We start from the raw sequence: 21,420 nt of genomic DNA on the forward strand, positions 1-21,420 counted from the left end.
TCACGGCGGCAGCCACCACCTCACGATGATGGTTATGGTTCTAGTCCATTTTTTTCCAAGCATCCCATAAGCAACTAAGCATAAGCAAAAGCACACCGCCACCCAACACGGAGGCTGGTGGCAACACGAGGCGGCAGCCACCACCTCACGGTGGTAGTTATGAGATTTCTTTATTATTCTGGTCACTAATTACAATTTACAATGCTTTAACCCAAAAATAAACACACACAAAAATAGATAAACACACACACAACCACTCTTATGGTGGTCGGTGGTGGTAGATGGTGGCAGCCACCACCTCACGATGGTGGTGGTGGCTTTCTTGGTTTTTCGGCCACACAAAACACACTCTATCTGTTCACAAAATGACCCTAGCCACCCACCTGGTGGTGTAAGGCGACAGCGGAGACCCAAGAAAATGGACAGCAGCAGTACTAACGTTGACAGCAACGGCTAACGACAATAGCGGCTAATTGGAAAGAAAAGGAGAAGGACGGTGGTGTAGCAGCAACAAACCATAGAATAGAGAGGTTTTGCTACGATATCAACCACATTCCAGCTCCTCCAGCCTCTCTCAACGGCCACAATGATCCTTCCCGTCGGCTCTTGTTCTTCGCCGGCAACGGATGTAACGATGGCAGTCCTCGAATTTGTGGCTTTCGGCTTCGTCGGGGGCGGCGATACAACAACGACACTGTAACACCCATAAAATTCAAGCCATTTTTAAACTTTTCAAAAACATTTAAAACTAATAGTTATTACAATTTTTTTTTCTAAATAGTATATATCAGAGTTTTCCCATAAATTATAACAAAATATGAGGAGTTGTACGATCACGCCTTCGCTGAAACAATAACTGAAACTATAAGCCCGAAAGCTTACAGATCTCCCCCAAAATACCCATACTCACAGTAATACACATAGAACCATATACATCATACTATAGGTCCAGTCAACCATTGGGTTGGAATATCCCAGGACCACAACCAACATGTTGGAATGCCAACATACTATGGGTCCAATCATCCTCGAGATGGAACACCCCAGGCCCACAACCAACAGGTTAGAATTCCCACATACTATGAGTCAATTAATCCTCAGGATGGAATACTCACGGTTCACAACCAACAGGTTAGAATGCCCAGGTCTATTGGCCTCCGCACAAACCAGGTAAGCCTCAACCGCCAAACAAACATGTGCATATATATATATATATATATATATATATATATATATATATATATATATATATATATATATATATATGCACATGTTTGTTTGGCGGTTGAGGCTTACCTGGTTTGTACGAAGGCCAATAGACCTGGGCATTCTAACCTGTTGGTTGTGACAACAACTGGTCTAACGGATCATACCACATAACACATAATACCATCCTAGCTACCAGGATACCGATCTAACAGATCATACCATATACTGCATAATATTATCCTACCCTCTAGGATACCGATATAATAGATTATACCACATACCACATAATATTATCCTACTCTCTAGGATACTGATCTACCAGATCATACTAGCATAACATACCAGATGACAATCCAAAGGGCCGACCTTGGTGCCTTAGACCCTTAAGTATAGTGAGGATAACTCACATTGCAACTGTCGACTGGAAATAGAAAGTTCAACTCTCGAATCACTGTCACGAACTTCACTACCTATATCCAACACATCACAAGGTTTATAAATTCCCAGATACCGCCAGAAGTCAACTAGTCAACCCTTGGTCAAAGTCAAAGTAAACTGCGAGGGTCAACAGTCCATTTTGACCTGACTCGTCGAGTGCAACCGGCTACTCGTCGAGTTCTTACATAACTCGTCCGTTCGCCGAGTCACTAGAGTGACTTGTCGAGTTCCTAAGGTTCACGGTCGAGACTCCTTGGCTACTCGTCGAGTTTTCCCCTTGCAACTCGACAAGTTCACACGCATCCAACGGTTGGGAAAAACCCTAACTGACTCGCCGAGTCAGCCTACTGACTCGCCGAGTCTACAAAAATCTTCATCGGACTCGCCGAGTTGTTTATCCAACTCGTCGAGTTTAGGACCATCTTCATATGACTCGCCGAGTTGAGCATGCGACTCGCCGAGTCCCTTAAATCCTTCATCCATACAAATGCTTTTTAGGTCATGCAAAGGTTCCATACTGCTGATCTAAGCTCTTAGGGCATGTTTATCACGTAAAGTTGAGATCTTTACGTGCATGCAAGATGATAATGGCCGAAAATAAGCTAAAGGTGTGGCTTAAGGTAAGGCAAAGGTCATAGCTTGACAAAGACTGAAACTTTATGACAAAAATGGGCTAAAGGAGTCAAGATCTGAGGTTGCAACCTTAGATCTTGACCCAAATCGGAGAACCACCGCACAAAACCTTAAAAAGGGCCCCAAACCCATAAATGAAGAGATCTACCTAAAAGAGAGCCAAGGTAACAACTTGTTACCTGCAAAATGATGTCAAGGTAGAGAAGAATCCGGATCTACAATAGCCCCTTGCTCCAAACTTCTTGAACTCCAAGCTTTGTACTCCAAAAATCCTTCTTCCAATATAAGAAGCATACAAATATAGGGAGAAAACACGAATTAGGGTTTCTGAACTCAAGGGAGGTAGTAAGAGAGGCTAAGGGGGGATAAGTGGTCCTTAAATAGGGTGCAAAACCCCAGAAACTAGGGTTTCATCCTCCAGCTCCTACTCGTCGAGTCCCTTTTTGAACTCGACGAGTAGGTCACTAAAACACGCGGACCAACCCGTTGCTACTCGACGAGTAGGGCAGCCAACTCATTGAGTAGACCTTGAAATTAATACAATTCTCACATAAACCAATACCTGAAAACCGGTGCATTACAGGCACAATCGAGTTGGGCTCGGTCGACGGCGTCCTCGTCTTTAGTGGAAATGGTGGATGGAGGTGGAAACAGTCGCACACCGCCATCATAAGTCCCGGAGCTTTTCCCCTAGGACCGTTAGTACACGTCCGGTCGTAGGGTTCATGAGGTTGTTGGCTTCGGTGGTTAACGATGGGTGTTCTAGTTTCAGCAGGCAAGGGGCGGCGGCGGTCGGTAGTGGGAGGCATAAGGGTCACCGGCGGCTGGAAGGGGAATGAGAGGTATAAGGTTGGCGGCTGAGAATAGTTCCCTAGGGTTAGGGTTTGTATTTCTTAAATACCCGGTGCCCTATCAAACTTCATTCCATAATGGCAGGAATGGTCCCTCTACATAAAAATCTTTTCAAACCAAGGCCTATAATTTACTCTTCATACCCCTACTCCAACAATTATTTTCATATTAAGTCCAACAGTTACAAAACAACCCATCCTCTACAAATTATTCTCAAATGGAGTCCATATGTTACCATTCAGCCCCTTAGCCTCCGAAATGTCTTCAAATTAAGTCACGATAATTTACCAAGTAGTCCATGCCTTCATAATTATTTACGAAACCAATCCGAAACTTAAAATTTTAACCCAAACGACTTCTAAAATTGTGACAGTTAGCTCCTCAAGACCAACAATTATTGATTTTAGGGTTATTATTCATTCATAAATTTATTTATTTATTTAATTATTTAATAAACAAGGTGTTACAATAATTTTTTTAATAAAATGAAACAAGAAATTAAAAAGGCAGATTAGTCTTTTAAGTTTAACATGGACCAATTTTACAATCAAACTATATGAAATTTACAACCAATCTAAAAAGGTTGAGGTTTAGATGAAAATCCAAAAAAAATAAATACATATCATTTTTTTGGAGTTTTGTGAAAAAAAATTACCCATACAAAATTTGAATGTAGCAACTCTCCAGTTTTATAGTATAATAATTAAATGGTGGTTCTTTTTAACCCAGTAGTGTATGGTATCCTTACGTGTTAAGTTTCTTTATGAACGTAGGAAAGCATAATTACTTAGAACATCTCTTTCTTTTATAGAAATGTGTTTCCCATGCTACTTAAGTATTTCATGCATTCATTTCTCTGCTTTCGTTTCAAAATATAAAGTAATTGTACCTAAAATAAATAAGAGACAGAGAAAGGAAAGTAGTCTTGTAGGTGGCTTTATCATTATCTTCTAAATTCAATAAATTCCGTTGAGAGTATAAAATGAGAACATAGTGTCGGCCTTTTTGATTAAAAAAGTTCGGAAAAACTATATATCGTAGCTTGATAGTTGCTAGTTATTGGAAAGACATCACTAAAAGCGAGCTAGAAGAATGACGAGGTTTGATGCAACTATTGAGAAAATTAGTTTTAGTGGTTTAAAGGATCCTCCGAAAGAAAGATAAAGGCCTCTTTGATGCCTATTCTCTGTGTCGATCTAAATCACAAATGGATACATCAATTACTTGAGAGTTAATTGGATAAATACTTCACCCCCCCCCCCCCCCCCCCCCCCCAAAAAAAAAAAAAAATAATAATAAAATAAAATAAAATAAATAAATAAATAAATAATAATAATAATAATAATAATAATAATAATAATAATAATAATAATAATAATAATAATAATAAAATAAAAAATTGCAATAATAAAAATGCAATGATCATAATATTAAATGAAAATTGAACTTGGTCATAAATTACCATTATTCCAACAATAGTTTATAAACAAAAACAAATAGTTCCTTACTCATTTCTAACATCCGTTAACTAGATCTCATCATTTTATTTAAATATTAGTATATTCACTAGTTTAAACTACTATTACATAAAGATTTACTAATTCGACTATCCAAAAGGCTCTTCGATTGGTTCTTTGACGAAAGTAAAAACTATTTGTGGAGGGTATTTTTCTTTTCAAAACCGTATTGGTGTATACAGAGAACATGAGAAAACTGATTAAGTGCAACTTTCTATATATATTTCACAAAATTATTACTCAATCTTTCTTTTCGATGTTTGCATAGAAGCAATAAGCTTTAAATTAATTAGTCTGGTGATTTTAATGTCATTATGCATTTTAAATGCAATTAGATTTAATATGAGTGCCAAAAGGAATTATTAACTGTACTATAATGTAAGTTGGATGGTGTGCAGTGCATAATTATTAGGGATGAGTATAAAACCGTATAAATCATCTGCACCACACCAAACTGCACCGCATAACGCGGTTTAGAATTTTAGTGGTGTGGTTTGTTGTTTCAAATTTTATTAAACCGCACTTTGTGGTGCCGTTTGGGATTTATAATTACAAGATTGCGGTCCAAACCGTATAGCATGTGTGTATATATATATATATTCAGAAACACATAACTAGATAACCAAATGATTATTATAGTTTATTCTTATATATCTTTAAATTTTCATTTGTTATGATTTGCATCATTGAATATAAAATCATTGAATATAAAGAACTCCACCTCTTATGTATATGTTTTTTGATTCAATGTCACAGTAAGTATTATCTATGGATTTTAATTATTGTTATTATGATATTAATTAATTCTTAATAATATTATTTTTAAAGACCCCGTATAATTATAGATCTTTTTAAAAGTGACACTATTAGTCAGATATATAAATTATACAAATGGATATTGTATCGTCGTATTAATAAACAGAGATATAAACTATATATAAAATGTTGTATGAAACTTAATTTTCCACATGTAAATCATAATGAAATGCGAGAATATCATTTTATAATTACGTATTTAAGATTAATAATATATTACATCATGTAGGCGATTTTTTCAAACCACAAAAACCGTAAAACCGTACAAAACCGTCAGCATCAAACCACACCGCATAACACGATTTATAGCTTTCGCGGTGCCGTTTGTGGTTTCCGATAAACTCAAATTGCATGTGCGTTACGGTTTGTGGCTTGGGTATAAACCGCACAAACCATACCACGCACACCCCTAATAATTATATAAGATTAGTTTGATCCCGAGATGACAATGACAAGAGTCTAGGGTTTCATGCCCGTTTGCAGAGTCTTAAGAGTTTAGTGCAACGCCATAACACGTCTTTAAAATTGAGTTCAAATTGTTGTAGGAGAACATGTTTAATGGGCGAGTTATGGTAGTTTCGTAAGTTTTGAAAACCATTGAAGTCCTATTTAAAATCATTAAATGACTAAAATTAATTCAAATATAACCCTCAATTTTGTCAAAATATATATTACCTTTCTGAAAGGAATGCAAAAGGACATCACTTGAGCATTTGTTTTCTAAACATTCATCATTATCTTTAATAAATTGGTTTTTGTTTCTGTACCTAGAATAAAAAGTGTCTTTGTGGATCGACCTATGTTGAATTTTGTGATGTGTTGTCGAACTATCAATTCGGAAAACAAACTTACACAATCAACAAACAATCTAGATTTTCATACCACCTTACCCTGTTTGTCTGTGTGCACCTACTCCAACAATTGAGTTTGTTAGTTGGGTATTTAGCAACACATCTTGTTGTCTATTTGACATCTCACTTGTTGTATAATGATAATTAATTTAATCAAAAAAATATTGTCAACACGTTGTTAGTTTAATAAAATCCTTTATGATTTAAAAGAAAAGGATCAAGTAAGTGAGTAATCATGATAACCATGTTTAAAACGGAGTTAATAAAACCACGTTGAATGTGGATTCTCTTCCACAAAACACTGAAGTTGTCTTTTAGAGCACTCGTGATTTGTTTATCTTTGACTCCATGCCACTGTACGAGTAGTAAAAACGCATTTCGTATTGTTATCCTCAAATTTAGAATTCTCTTTTAAACCAACTACAAACTTTTTAAGTCGACTAACGAATTCGTTTGGATTTTTGAGCATAGGTGAAAATGAAAGAAGTTAAATAAGAAAGGTATATTGATACGCAACTACCAATGTAACAACCAACCATTATCATTTGATTCATTTCAATAAATGGATGAGTTGATAAAATGAAATAACGATTTAAATATATAATTTCTATACATAGATAAGCATTTAAATAAATTTTGATTGATAGCCAACAGACCAATTAGCCTCTAATGGCCATAAAATCTTTTTCCAATTAAAACAAGTGGTTATTATTTTTCTATTAGCTTAGATAGTAATTAATAAGAATATTTTACCACCAATAGATATCTAAAATGTTTTTAATAAATATTTTACGTTATTAAAAATTAAAAATAATACTTTTATTACATTTTAATTACAAAATAAATTTGTCATTTGTTGAATGTATTTGCAGGATGAATTGTATTTGTAGGATGCCACTTTCTCATCGTGGTGGTGGTTGATGAAGCCCACTTTTGGGTACGCTTCTATTGAATTTTTTACAAAAAACAAAAGTTTACGTTTATTGAAAGACTTTAATAAAAGCTAAAAAAAAAAAGATACACGTTTTGCTGTTTAAAATATGAAACGACGGAATCGCAAAACTCAAGAACATAGCAATTGTGTTTTTGAAGATTTTTTTTTCTCAAAAAAAAACTTATTATAGATCTTAAAACCGAATAAGTTATAATTATTTATATTAAAGATTCTTACATTTTGATAGCCTAGCAGTATCCGGTGTTGCCCTCCCTGCTTGAAGTCGAATATATATATATATATATAAAAGAGTTATATGGAAAATGAATGATTACGGCAACACATATTTGAAACAATAAAAAAATGACAACACATCACTTCCACAATAACTTCCAAAATACATTACTTGTGAAGAAAAAAATGGATACGTGTCATTTGATTATTGGTTCCGATAGATGTTGCCCTAATTATTTGTTTTCCATAGAACTCATTCATATATATATATATATATATATATATATATATATATATATATATATATATATATATATATATATATATATATATATATATATATATATATATATATATATATATATATATATATATATATAAACTTTTTTTATTTAAAAAAACATCATTTTTTAATTTTATTTTTGTTTTTGTGAAGGTTAGCAGTAATCTTTCCATTGGAATTGAAGACATTTTGTTTTTCCGAAGAAACCCAACATTTGACAATCTTTTTTTCGTTTTGACTCATAATGTCTATGTTTTTGTTTTTGTTGGCACTTATGGTGTTCTTGATGAGGAGGATAGAGGTTTGATTGTACATGAGTTTGCTAATTCAGAAACTAAAAGTTTTGTATCTACTAACTTAGGATGGAATATCACAAATAGCTTTGTGTATATGCTAATTTGATGATTCAAGATTCTGTTTGAGTTATTGGTGAAATGCGCTTATAGTTTGATTTCTGTATCACGCATTGCATATTTGTACACTGTTTTTATTGATGTTTAGATATTATGATGTCATAAGACGATACTCTTGTCTTTTGCAATGTTTCCCTGGATGTTTGAAGCTTGGTGTTTAATGAGTTTTAAAAAAAGAATAGTCAATAGAGTTATGTCCTTTTAGTTAAACGTATTGGTTTCTTTTTGTTTAACATTAATATTTACAATATTGTCTAACACTCTAACCCACTATTTTAAAATGTGCTTAGGTTGGTAGCATTTACTTAGTGACCGTGAAGATTGAGAATCATACGTATATTTAGAAGACCTTCATATAATTATTCTTGAAATAGAAACTAACATTTAGCGATTACATTATTTCTTGAGTTAAATATTATAATCATCATACAAACTTTTTAACAACATACATTTTTTTGTTAAGACAATTTTAAGATTGAGATTTTTTTTCCGCAAATTGTTTACTCAGTTGATACCTAAAAATCATTTTATAAGTATTTCTACCATTCTATTTCAAACTGCTCATACAATGTGAGTGATTCATAAAATTAAATAAAAACTAACTTTTTGTATGTCAGTGGAAGCAACGGTTATCAAATCAAGAACTTCTACATAACCATTATCAACTAGTGTCATACTGGTCCGGTGAACAGGTAGACAAAATATGATTGAAAGTTAATTGCTTAATCTATTAAGCATTTTAATGGGTTCAAAATATGATTGAAAGTGTGGTTCACACAAGATACAACAACATGAAAACATTTCAATACAAATGGGGGAGGGGTAAAATGATCCGAAATCATTAATATCAATTAGGAATTTATTATAATTGTAAAAAAGTAATACATATATTTTGCTTTTTAAAGAACATTGTTAATTATGGTAATAAAAGGACGGGTTATTAAAGATAAATCAAGAACTAATAAAATAAATGAATCCTCTGGTTTTATTCTATTATTGCGTTTGGATGAGAAGGGTAAGAATGAATCGGTTATATAAGTACTTTTATAACTCAATGTACCACATCTGTATTTTTTATAAAGATAAAATAATTAACTATTTAAGCATTGTACTTTCGAATATAGCATCATATTTTAAAAAAATTATGTTTTTTTTTCTTATTCATATTTTCTTTGGCAACAGATAAGCATTTCAATACAAAGGGGGGAGGGGGGAGGGGGGAAGGGGGAGGAGGGGTAAAGTGGTCCAAAATCATAGATGATGCAGGAGGGGTAAGTGGGTAGATATGAGTATATACCTTAATGGATAGTTTTTTCACTTAATGTGAAAGGGATAAAATTGTTGTCATATAGAGTGATACTTCTCTTTGGTCTGTATCAAAGCCACAATAAAGTAGAAAAAGGGTAAAATAGTATTTTTATAACAAAACTTTAATTTAAAGAACCAAAAAGCAGAAGTACATCTCCTCACCTGTAATATAATATAAATTCTCACAACATAACTTCAAACACTCGTAAATCTTGTTTCTCACATGGAATTGCAAGTTCAACAATAATTCTGCACTCAAATATTATAAATAATTAAAAAGAACAAATGATTAGCATGTAGGATTGAACAAATTAGTGCCAATGAAAACACAAGTTTTGCTAACAAAACCTGCAAAGCTACTTTTATTAGATATGCAAGTACTTTTATAAATCAATGTATCACGTATGTATTTTAAATAAAGGTAAAACAATTAACTATTTAAGCATTATACTTTCAAATATAGCAACATATTTAAAAAAAATTATGTTTTTTTCTTATTCATATTTTCTTTGGTAACAGATAAGCATTTCAATAAAAATGGGGAGAGAATGGGTAAAATGGTCTAAAATCATAAATGATGTATAAGGGGTAAAATGGTCCAAAATCATTAAAACGAATTAGGAATCTGTTATAATTTTAAATGGTGATTTGTAAAATCTACTTTTTTTTGTTTGTCTAATAATATATTTACCATTCATTTCTAAATCTTCATTTTTTTAATTTGTTGTTTTATTTTCTTATTTAACCATTGTACTTTGAAAGTACAATGGTTTAATAAGAAAAAAACATATATTTTTTTAAATATGAATTAAAATTAAAGTATGATGCTATATTTGAAAGTACAATGCTTAAATAAGAAAAAGTAACATAATTTTTATTGAAAATAAGCTAAATGCTATTATTTCCAACAAACAACTTTCATTACTAAGTGCTTAATATATTAAGCATTTTAATGGGTTCAAAATCTGATTGGAAGTGTGGATCAGAAAAGACAAAACTACACGAAAACATTTCAATACAAATGGAGGGAGGGGGGGGGGGGGGGAATGATCCAAAATCGAAAATGATGCAGCGGGGGTAAAATGGTCCAAAATCATTTTAGTAATTTGTTACAATTGTAAAAAAGTAATACATATATTTTGCTTTTTACAAGTTGTTGGTTAAGGTAATGAATCTGAATCAGCATCTGTTTTAAATTCCTTACTGGATTATTTGATTTTGGTTCAATATCTTCTAGATAAATTTAGTCTTTGGGTTTTTGATGCTTTGATGATGTTTTCAAGTTGGATGTTCGACTATGTCTTACAGGTGTATGATAAAACGCCTAAGAGGGATCATAATTTAAGGAAATCCTTATTCTGTTACAGAAATTTAAGTGTTTTTATTTTTATTTTTATTTTTAAGTTTAATTTCATTATATCTTTACTAAGGTAAAACAATTAACTATTTAAACATTGTACTTTCAAATATATCATCATATTTTCAAAAAAAATTATATTATTTTTCTTATTCATATTTTCTTTGGTAACAGATAAGCATTTCAGTAAAAATGTGGGGAGGAGGGGTAAAATGATCCAAAATCATAAATGATGTATGAGGGATAAAATGATCCAAAATCATTAAAATGAATTTGGAATCTATTATAATTTTAAATGGTGATTTGTAAAATCTACTTTTTTTTTGTTTGTCTAATAATATATTTAACATTCATATCTAAATCTTAATTTTTTGTTTTATTTTCTTATTTAACACTTTGAAAATACAATGATTTAATAAGAAAAAAAACATATATTTTTTAAATATGAATTAAAAATTAAAGTATGATGCTATATTTGAAAGTACAATGGTTAAATAATAAAATAACATAATTTTCTTAAAAATAATAACTAAAAATTAAAGTATGATGCTATATTTAAAAGTACAACGCTTAAATAAGAAAAAGTAATATAATTTTTATTGAAAATAAGTACAATGCTATTATTTCCACCAAACAAAATTCATAACTAAGTGCTTAAGCTAATAAGCATTTTAATGGGTTCAAAATATGATTGAAAGTGTGGACCAGACAAGATGCAACAACACGGAAAACATTTCAATACAAATTGGGGGGGGGGGGGGGGGGGGGGTAAAATTGTTTCTTAAATAATCAGAGAACAATAATGATCAAAATTATTTTAGCAAAATTAATTAAAAAAAGCATAACCAAACAACATGAATTTCATGAGGACACACACAAATAGTATCTAATAACTCCCTATATAAGAATTATGGGGAAAACCACACATTCTTTCATGAGGAAGTTAAAATTTGCTAGACATGGTATGGGTTATGACTTATGGGTATGAGATTCTGTAATTACCTTTTGAATATGCCATAAACAAACATGTTGAAGAACTTCAAATTGTAAGCCAATGGTCCACAATTGAATTTCATACTCTAGCTATGTTATTCATATCACCTGCATCAATAACCAACAATAAAAGAACCTAAAATCAAAAACAATTTCATGAAAAATTATAGAAAACTGAAAGCACAATCAAACATTTCTCTTAATCAGAGCACCATATCTACAATGTCGGTTTTTTCTAAATAAACAACCTCACCACATCAATTTCTTCTTCTATAGAAGTCGGCGTTTGACACTAAAATCCAGACGAACCTATAATCAAGAAGATATTAGACATTGAATGGGAGAGCTTCTGGCCTTTATAACATATACAAAAGTGCTCCCATTACATGTAACCTAAACTGCCTAATATAAACATTTTGCTTGATGCAAGATATACTTGTCCATTTATACACAAATCTCATGGTGCTTCTAGAGTTATTACAAAGGATTGAAGGCAAAATTTGTAGCAATGCATGTGTACATGACTTCTTAGATTATTAATAAACAATTAACTTTTCAGATTAACCAAAAGAAACATAGAGGCAATAATACAAACAGTTGGCATGCTTACTTATGAAAATTAAAAAAAAAAAACAAAAATGGAGGCTCAGATCTGTTGTAATGAAATTTGTTTTTCCTAAATCCCTCATGGCTGCAATCGCAGTTGCAATGGATGTCAATTTAGAGAGAGAAAACTCCAAAGACAAAAAAATGCCTTCCGGATTGCCCATGCTAGATTTCATCATCATTGCCTCATCGATCTGAAGTACAAATCAACATCAATAACAACAAAAAAAAAATTACACAAATGCCCTCAAATAGTGTAACATCCCAAAATACGACCCATAAATTTTTGTTTAATCATGACTAAATCATTATATCAATATCATTAAATAAAAACCCATACGTCAATATATTAAAACCATAATAAAGTATCATGAGAAAATTGTATCAAGACTGTATCAAAACATATCTACGAAAAGTTGAATCGACTCCCAGGATAAAAATTGAAGCGGTGGTGTATGCGATACCATCATCCCGAGATCTTCCTTTTACTTGTGGAAGTACCTTAAACCAAAACTGAAACTATAAGCACGAAGCTTAGTGAGCTCCCCCAAACTACCACATACCATACAATAACATATAAAGCACATACTGAGACTTACTCACTGCATCAGACCGAAATCTGATAACTGCATCGGACCGAAGTCCGGAACTAACCAGGGCCTTGCCCTTTGCATCGGACCGAAGTGCGAAAATTGCATCGGACTGAAGTCCGGAACTGACTGGGACCTTGTCCCTTGCATCGAACCGAAATCCGGAACTGACTGGGACCTTGTCCCCTACATCGGACTGAAGTCCGGAAACTGACTAAGCATAACATAGCATATCATAAACATATCAACTAGCATAAGCACATATACTGCATACTGCATCAGACCGAAGTCCGGAACACATAACACAAAACATGCTTGAATCAAAAAGACATCAAGAAATCTAACTACTGCATCAGATCGAGGTCCGGAACTACTGCTAACTAAACGGGCCGACATTATGGCCGTATACCCATTCCTACTGGAAGGAAACTCACCTCGTAACCTGGCTGTTGAATGAACTGCTCGGGAAACTGTCTGCTGCTATTCTGGTATCTCCTCGGCTACAATTTCCATAAGTACACTCAATCAAATACTGATAACTATACTGAGGATAAAATGACTATTTTACCCATGGTCAAAGTCAACCTCTTAGTCGAAGTCAACATACAGTTGACCTGACTCGCCGAGTTGGGCCACCAACTCGTCGAGTCCCTACTCTCATTTCTCGTTTCTGCTTGCTACTACTCGTCGAGTTAGGCATAGACTCGACGAGTTCCTCTTCGATACCAACACTTAGTCAATCTGCATCCGACTCGCCGAGTTGTATGAACAACTTGTTGAGTTCTCCTTCAACATATGAACACTCCGACTGTGACTCTCCGAGTTGTATGAACAACTCGCCGAGTCTGTTCTTGAGATATGAAGATTGCCTTGGACTCGCCGAGTCCCTCCATGAATGAGTCCGATCTCCGACTCACTGAGTCCACCTTTAACTCACTAGTTCCACTCAGCATAAAACATGAAAGGGGGAAAACTTGGGGACTCGTGACTCGACTCGCCGAGTCTGAAGAACGACTCGCCAAGTCTGTCGCATGCAACTTCTTTACAGTTGATTCTGCTCAAAACCAATGCATACAACTTATAGATATGGGTTCTTAAGGCTTGGTTACCATGTAAAGTTTCTAACTTTACGTGTACATATGCATGAAAAGGAATTTAAAGGCTTAGTAAGGACTAAAAGAGTAGATCTAAGGCTTATACATGAGTTAGGCTCATAAAGGTGGTAGATTTGAGCTTTTGAAGCTCAAACCTAGCTAGATCCACTGGCTATTCAACTAAATATGATTTCTCCACTACAATCAAGCTAGGAAGTCGATAAAAATGGCTTAAATGGGATTTCTAATGGAAGATCAAAAAAGAAACAGAAGAGATTCGGATTATACCTCAACAAAATTTGGATTGGACTCTAGATCTTTGCTTCTCACCTTCCCTTTTAGTCCTTCCTTCTTTCTTTTCTCCAAACTTCAAAAGATACACAAGATATGCTCAAAATGCTCAAATAATGGCTAGGGTTTGCTAAATGATGTTCTGAGGGTGAAGGAGGTGAGTTTGGGGCTCATAACATGGTTTAAATAAGGCGCACAACCCATGGATTCTAGGATTTCTTCCAGACCGGCGGACTCACCGAGTCCCAAATATGGACTCATCGAGTCGCCTACTTACATGTGCTCGAAAACCCATCCCTACTCGACGATTCGGGCTACTGACTCGTCGAGTCCCTCTTAAAACTTGAAAAAAATATATGCATTAAAATAATATACCAAGATTAGGGCGTTACAAATAGAGAGAGAGAGAGAGAGAGAGAGAGTAGTTGGTGCTGAATCGGCGTCGAAATCATCAGCTCATACTTGATCAAGGATCAAATCGCAAGAGGAGTTGCTATCAGAGAGCCTCATCACCCTTGTCGGAGTCTCATTCGCTTGAGCAAAAAACAACGTTACGCCTCAATATCCTCTCTATTTATATGTAGAGTTTGGAGAGATAAGGAGATACGAAAGAACCATGGAAGAGAACCGGGGGGGGGGGGGGGGAGGGGGAAAATTTCAGGTTAATCGCCCGTTGTAAAACGTAGGGAGAAGAAGGAGGAGGGTTATCAAAACCGATTGTTGGAACCGCAAACAACCGCCAAAATCAAGTTTATACGGACGAGATTGAAAGAATGTGGAGTTTGGATGATTGTGATTTTGAGGACGACGGTTAGACTCACCGTCGTTAATAGTGATAATAATTTGGTCATATGGACAACATTAAAGGAAACTTTAAGAAGAAACTTTGAAACCCTTCTCCAATGTAAGGAACTTCTTCTACAACCAAACAAAACCTTTGCTTTCCATTGAAAAAAAGAATTGAAACCAGTAGTCATAATAGATTGCATAACCATATAAGGTTTTAATTTTATGTGTGATTTTTGAGGTTTTGGTTGAATTTGGTTTAAATTTATAATCTTGGTATATGGTTCTTAATGATAAAAGACAAAGATGAGATGGTGAATTGGTGATGATGAAAAGGATTGGGGAAGATAAAGGAAAATACGCTATTATGTTGAGTTAATGACCTAAGGCCATACGAAGTGCTTAACGTGTGAAAGAAGGACAAATTATCACCAACACCACTCCACAAACATCAGAAAATGGTGTTCACAAGTGACTTGAAAGAATATAAAGGTAGAGAGAGATATATGCAAGTTGGCAAGTTTCTCACTATCCCACATCGGTGGGGGAAGAAACATTTTGTCGATTTATAATGTTTTTCTCTTGATAAAGCTTTAAAGTTTTTGAGTGGATCAAGAGATGGGCCAAGTTCGCACACAACCTAACCTAATGTGCGTGAAATGGCACAATTTAGGTGCATTTGGTGCTTTGCATGACACTTCGGTCGTTGGAAGCTGATGATATTTCATTTTTGGCGATGCTCAGTCCGGGTCGGGTCGGATCGGGTTTGCCCGACCAGGTCAGAGAGTTGACTAATATTGACATCATGGATGAGGAGGCAAAACCTTTTAGAATCCTTTGAAAAGATCGAATAGACTTTAAGTTTGAATTAAGAAAAAAAGCAGATAACGATATCTAATTCGAAATTCAAACTGTCACGTGTCAGTCTGAGAGAGGCCAAACATAGGCACTAGGTCCGATTTTTTGGGGCTTCTTGGATTTTGTTTCACTATAAATAGGACATCCCAGGTCCCATTTTCGACATACGAAATTTGCAGCACTTTACTTTCTTTTTAAAAATCGCAACTTTCTTCCTTTCTGAATATTTATTTTGCATTTATCGTTTTCCATAGATATTGGAAAAACGATAAATCTACATTAAATCATGAGGTTTTACGGTGCTGCTTATATCTCTAAAAGCGAAGTAATAACCTTAAATGAAATGAGATGAATTTGTGTAGGTTTCTACAAATAATATCACCTATATATCAATAAGTTGGTTTAATTTATTGTTTCATATTTAAATCTTTCCAACAACAAAACAATTTGTTTCTATTTGTTTCTTATAATCAAGTCTGATCGTGAATAATCTTTCTTAATTTTGGACAAAACTCGGTAACAATATTATTAATAATAATTGAATTTATTGTTAAAAACTTCTCAAAATTTAATCATTATTGTTTGTTTGTTTATATGAAAGCGTTTTGGATACTTAATCATAACTATTATAAATCCACTCATTTGTTTAACATTTTTAAATAATTCGTACTGATTATCAAATTGTTTAAATATCAAGTATGAATTAAACAATCTTTACTATTGACTTCGAGTTGCCACATCATCTTATGAAAGGTCTTACATGACCACTAGCCTAAGTGTTCAACGTTCATATTAAAAAAATTATAATAAACTTAATCCGATTCGGAGGAAAGTGAAGTTTAGTGGGTTGTTAGTTGCTACTCGCATTTTCTTGGTTTTTACTTTTTTTGACATTGGTTAATTGGTGTTAAAAATAATAATTCTTTTCTCATGCTGGTGTTTCACCAATACTTCCATCGAGATTTGAGTTGGTTTCCTCTTTCCATTATAACACGTGCCCACGATAAGTTTTCATTCTATTTTATTAGTAAAATACGAAACTTAACTAGAAAATATTATTTAGTTTTTTTTTTTAAATGACATATCATCTCATAGTTAAAGTGTATGATTCAAACTTGGATAATTCCATTTCAAATATATTATACTAAGTGATCAAAATAGGCCACTTTGGAGTTAAAAAAATTATTATGTTATTAATATAAAATAAATATAAATTGGTTGAACATAATCATATGATAGATGCTTTTTGTTGATTTTAACATGAAGGTCTCGTATTTTCATTACTATAAAAGACGTAATAATATTTCTCGTGACTGAGTAATTATGATATGATAAAATTATTACTATATATTTATTGGGACAATGCGATCGAGATATGTATAGCAAAATATACGAACGTGTAATAATATATAAAAGGTTAGCTAAAAAAATACCTTATTTTTCTATTTTTCCATATATTAAACAATGATTATGTAGTGATAAATGTAGGTTAATGAAGATTCTAAAATTTGTAGTTTCCAGCGGGCTTTGGATCTATAGACATTGAGATTGATGAGATTTAGGACTGAACAAATTCCTAATGAGAGGGAACCAGAACTTTATGTTCCAACGTGTGTAATTAAATTCTCAGCTATTCCCAAGAGATGCCATATGCAGATATATGCAATACGTACAATTTGACATGTGCTAAAATACAATGGCTTCATAATTCAAATACATATACATACAAATACGTCTAACAAATGCATTGAAAAACTAACAAGATGCTGTCACAAATAGATGAATATATGGACGAAAATATAGGTAAGACATATAGACAAACCCTTTTTCACCTACCATATAATTTCATTTATAATGTCCATTCTAACTTATTTATGGTATTGATTTTGACATTAACGGTTTTTCATTTTCTCTAACCAATAATACTTTCGATATTTAATTAAATACAAGGCATGTGTCTAAGTCCTAAGATTTTATCGAAAAATCGTTATGTTATTTAATTTAATTGGCATTATATGTTTCTTCAAAAAACCGAATGTAAAACCTCTTAAATACTGATTTATTTTGAAGACTAGACAACTTTCATTTGCCAACTTTTTGGGAGATTTTAAGTGTTTTTCTTTATACATATATTTTTAAAGTTTTAAGAAATTATTAATAGTGAATTACCAAAATAGCCCTTAATGCTTACGCATCAGAAATAGATCATGGAACTTTATGTCACGGGGCGGGGACCAATCCTATATATATCAACCGCCGTCCGCACACCTCCACATTCATCTTTCGTCTGTCTAAACTCTAAACCTCCGAAATATCTTCTTAATTTGGCAGGTAATTCATATTGAAATCGATCAAAAATGGAGGAAAATGTCCTCGATTTTGTGTTAGTGCCACTAGGATTGTTCCTCATGGCGGCGTATCACGTCTGGCTCCTTTATCAGATTCGTCGCCACCCTGCTACCACCGTCATCGGCATGAACGCTATCAATCGTCGATTCTGGGTGAGCGCTATGATGGAGGTATGTGTATCTATAGCTATTATCTATCATATATACTATGATTGTATATGCATGCAATGAGATCGATCTATCATCACATCTCAAATCATTCGTTTCTGCCGATTAATTAGTAATACGGATCAGATATAAAATTGGGGGAATTAGATGATTCCAGAAACACTTAGATGCGTGTATCCATTGGTATATGAATGTATGATGTGTTTACATGATGCATGTATTGCATGACGCGTGTCGTAACTGTATATTGACTTATGCATCCATGATATACACCATACATTACATTTACATATGTTTGATGATGAGAGGTTTTACTTTTAAAGCTTCAGTATCCAAATTCCAACCCCATCGTCGATCTTTATTTTTAAATAAAAAAAATGTTTTGTTATCATTTTTTACCTCAACGTTTTTGTGATGACAAATTAAAAATACGGTGTAGGATTATAAATTAAAATCATGAAAATGAAGGTGATGGAAGTTTCAAAGTGAAATAGAACTCAAAACATTTCTTTCTAATCAATTAAACCACGTTTTCTAAAACAAATTAAATAACTATATATCTCTTTATTTAATATTCACTTTAACTAACCTTTTGAATTAAAAAAAGAAAACCTGATCACCAAAATTTTGAAAAAATGGAAATATCATGTTACACATTTAATACATTTTCAATTATCATCACAAAACAAACATTTTTCTTACAAAATGTCGCAACCTTACATTTCATTACGAAAGAAAAAATGGTTTTATGACAAACATTCTATTTTCTTTAATTTGATATTGTATTTTTTTTTTTTTTTAATAATTAACTCTATTAAATAAATACGATTCGCTACTTTTTAATAAAAAGGGTTAAATTGACAGGACACGCAAAAGACTGGAGTTCTAGCCGTACAAACATTGAGAAATAACATCATGGCATCCACTCTGTTAGCGTCTACAGCAATCATGCTCAGTTCCCTAATCGCCGTCCTTATGACCGGAGGAGTTACCGGACATGGCTCCTCCGCCGCCGGAAGCATCACCGACCACCACTTCATCGGTATAACCTTCAATCAAGGCACAAAGTTCATGTCAACGATCAAGTTCTTCAGCATACTCGTCTGCTTCTTGGTATCGTTCTTGATGAACGTTCAATCGATCAGGTACTTCAGCCACGCCAGTATGCTAATCAATGTTCCGTACAGAAAGATTACGAATTTCACGAGCCACCGTCTCACGGCGGAGTACGTCGGATCCACGGTGAATTTGGGTAGTTACTTTTGGTCTCTTGGTCTTCGTGCTTTTTACTTCTCGTTCCCGTTGTTTTTGTGGCTATTTGGTGCTATAGCAATGTTTGTTTGCTGTATTTTCATGGTGTTGATGTTGTATTTTTTGGATATAACTTTTGAGCTTGGGTGGAAAGCTGATGCGATGTCGACAGATGAAGAAACTGGTTGAGGAATAGGAATAATTAATGCAATGTTCGTGGATTCAATCGAAGTTGAATCTCACATTGTGGAAGCTTATAATGTCTTTCTTCTGAAAACATACATACGATGAAGGAATAAACATAATTTACTTGCATCTATCTCATCTCGTTTTCGCTTGATCCAATATATATATATATATATATATATATATATATATATATATATATATATATATATATATATATATATATATATTAATGCATGAGCGATTTAATATTAAATGAGTAGTCTACTTGATCCACAGAAAAATTAATATGGGTTTTGTGTTGGTTAATAGAAAAAACCAGAACATATTCAAATCGTTAAGGGAGAGGAAAATCATGAAAGGGAGAGTTGATTAATTTAAGAGTCTTTCTAGTTGCTATTTGAACGAACAAGAGAATGATGGAATTATTTTTAAACTGAATTATGGAGAATTCTCTTGGAATTATTTTTAAACTGAATTATGGAGAAGAGATATGTGTGTGTGAGAGTGTGTGTGAAAGAGATAGGAGTAGAACGTAGTTAAAACAAAAAAGGTAGGGCTTTTTCTTTCCTAGATAACTACAAGAGAGGGTAAAAGTGTCGATAAATATAAATGGCAGTGGAAAGATAAAAACCCTTTACCAATTTGTTTTATTTTCTCACAACTTTATCAAGTTAAAGCTCACGAAATTGTTGAGGTTTCACATATCTTGTGAAATTTTCTTTTAGGAATGTTAGGATAAATGATTATAAATTAATCATTTTGTATGATTCATATAATCTGTTTAGTCTAGAAAACAAGCTTATGTTAGGTTGTGTTTGGTAGGTTACAGTTAGCTGATAAGTTAGTTGCAAATCAGTGTTGGGGAGCCTCGGCTCATTCCTCTTCTCGCTCTACAAAGCTCCGGTTAAGGTACTAAAAACACTTGAGAAGTTGAGATGCCGCTTCTTCTAGGGCGGGTCACTCGAGAAAAAAAAAGGTATCATGGATCGCATGGGATAAAATTTTGCCAAAGAAAAAAGACGGGGGACTTGACATTGGTAGCCTGAAGGCTCACAACCTAGCACTATTAGGCAAATGGTGGTGGTGTTTCTATTCCAGCAAACACGAACTTTGGAAAGATGTCATAAAATCAATATTTGGGAATGATGGGGGATTTAATGCCCCTTCCAGAGCTAAGAGGAAAGGATACTGTTGGGGTAGCATTGTGAATCTTCATAACTACTTGTCCAAAGATAACCTGAATCTCCGTAATCTCTTCTGAAGATCGATAGCCCTGCAGGACAACAACATGACCTGGAGCCTTGAACCCTCGGGGATATATACTGTGGCCTCTTTTAGGAGATTCATTGATGAAACAATATTGCCAAAAACACCATCTGGCTCTTAGGAATGGAACAACCT

At 33.6% G+C, this 21,420-nt stretch overlaps 1 protein-coding gene across 1 annotated transcript; it reads left to right on the plus strand.

Annotated features, from left to right (window-relative positions):
- The first annotated feature begins 18,355 nt into the window (after positions 1-18,355).
- Positions 18,356-20,149, plus strand: LOC144997434 (uncharacterized). Its single transcript, XM_078957345.1, has 2 exons — positions 18,356-18,582; positions 19,444-20,149. Exons 1-2 carry the CDS (start codon positions 18,421-18,423, stop codon positions 20,017-20,019), a joined length of 738 nt encoding a protein of 245 aa, XP_078813471.1. The 5' UTR covers positions 18,356-18,420; the 3' UTR covers positions 20,020-20,149.
- Positions 20,150-21,420: the final 1,271 nt, after the last annotated feature.

Source organism: Lactuca saligna, chromosome 5 (genome assembly GCF_052625555.1).
Source record: "Lactuca saligna cultivar CGN05327 chromosome 5, ASM5262555v1, whole genome shotgun sequence".
Classification (NCBI taxonomy): Eukaryota; Viridiplantae; Streptophyta; class Magnoliopsida; order Asterales; family Asteraceae; genus Lactuca; species Lactuca saligna.

What these genes read in the sequence shown, in the direction of transcription:
- LOC144997434 (XM_078957345.1), top strand. Translation starts at nt 18,421, where the DNA reads ATGGAGGAAAATGTCCTCGATTTTGTGTTAGTGCCACTAGGATTGTTC. An exon ending in GGGTGAGCGCTATGATGGAG is followed by an intron (nt 18,583 to 19,443) that starts GTATGTGTATCT and finishes TTAAATTGACAG; the next exon opens with GACACGCAAAAGACTGGAGT.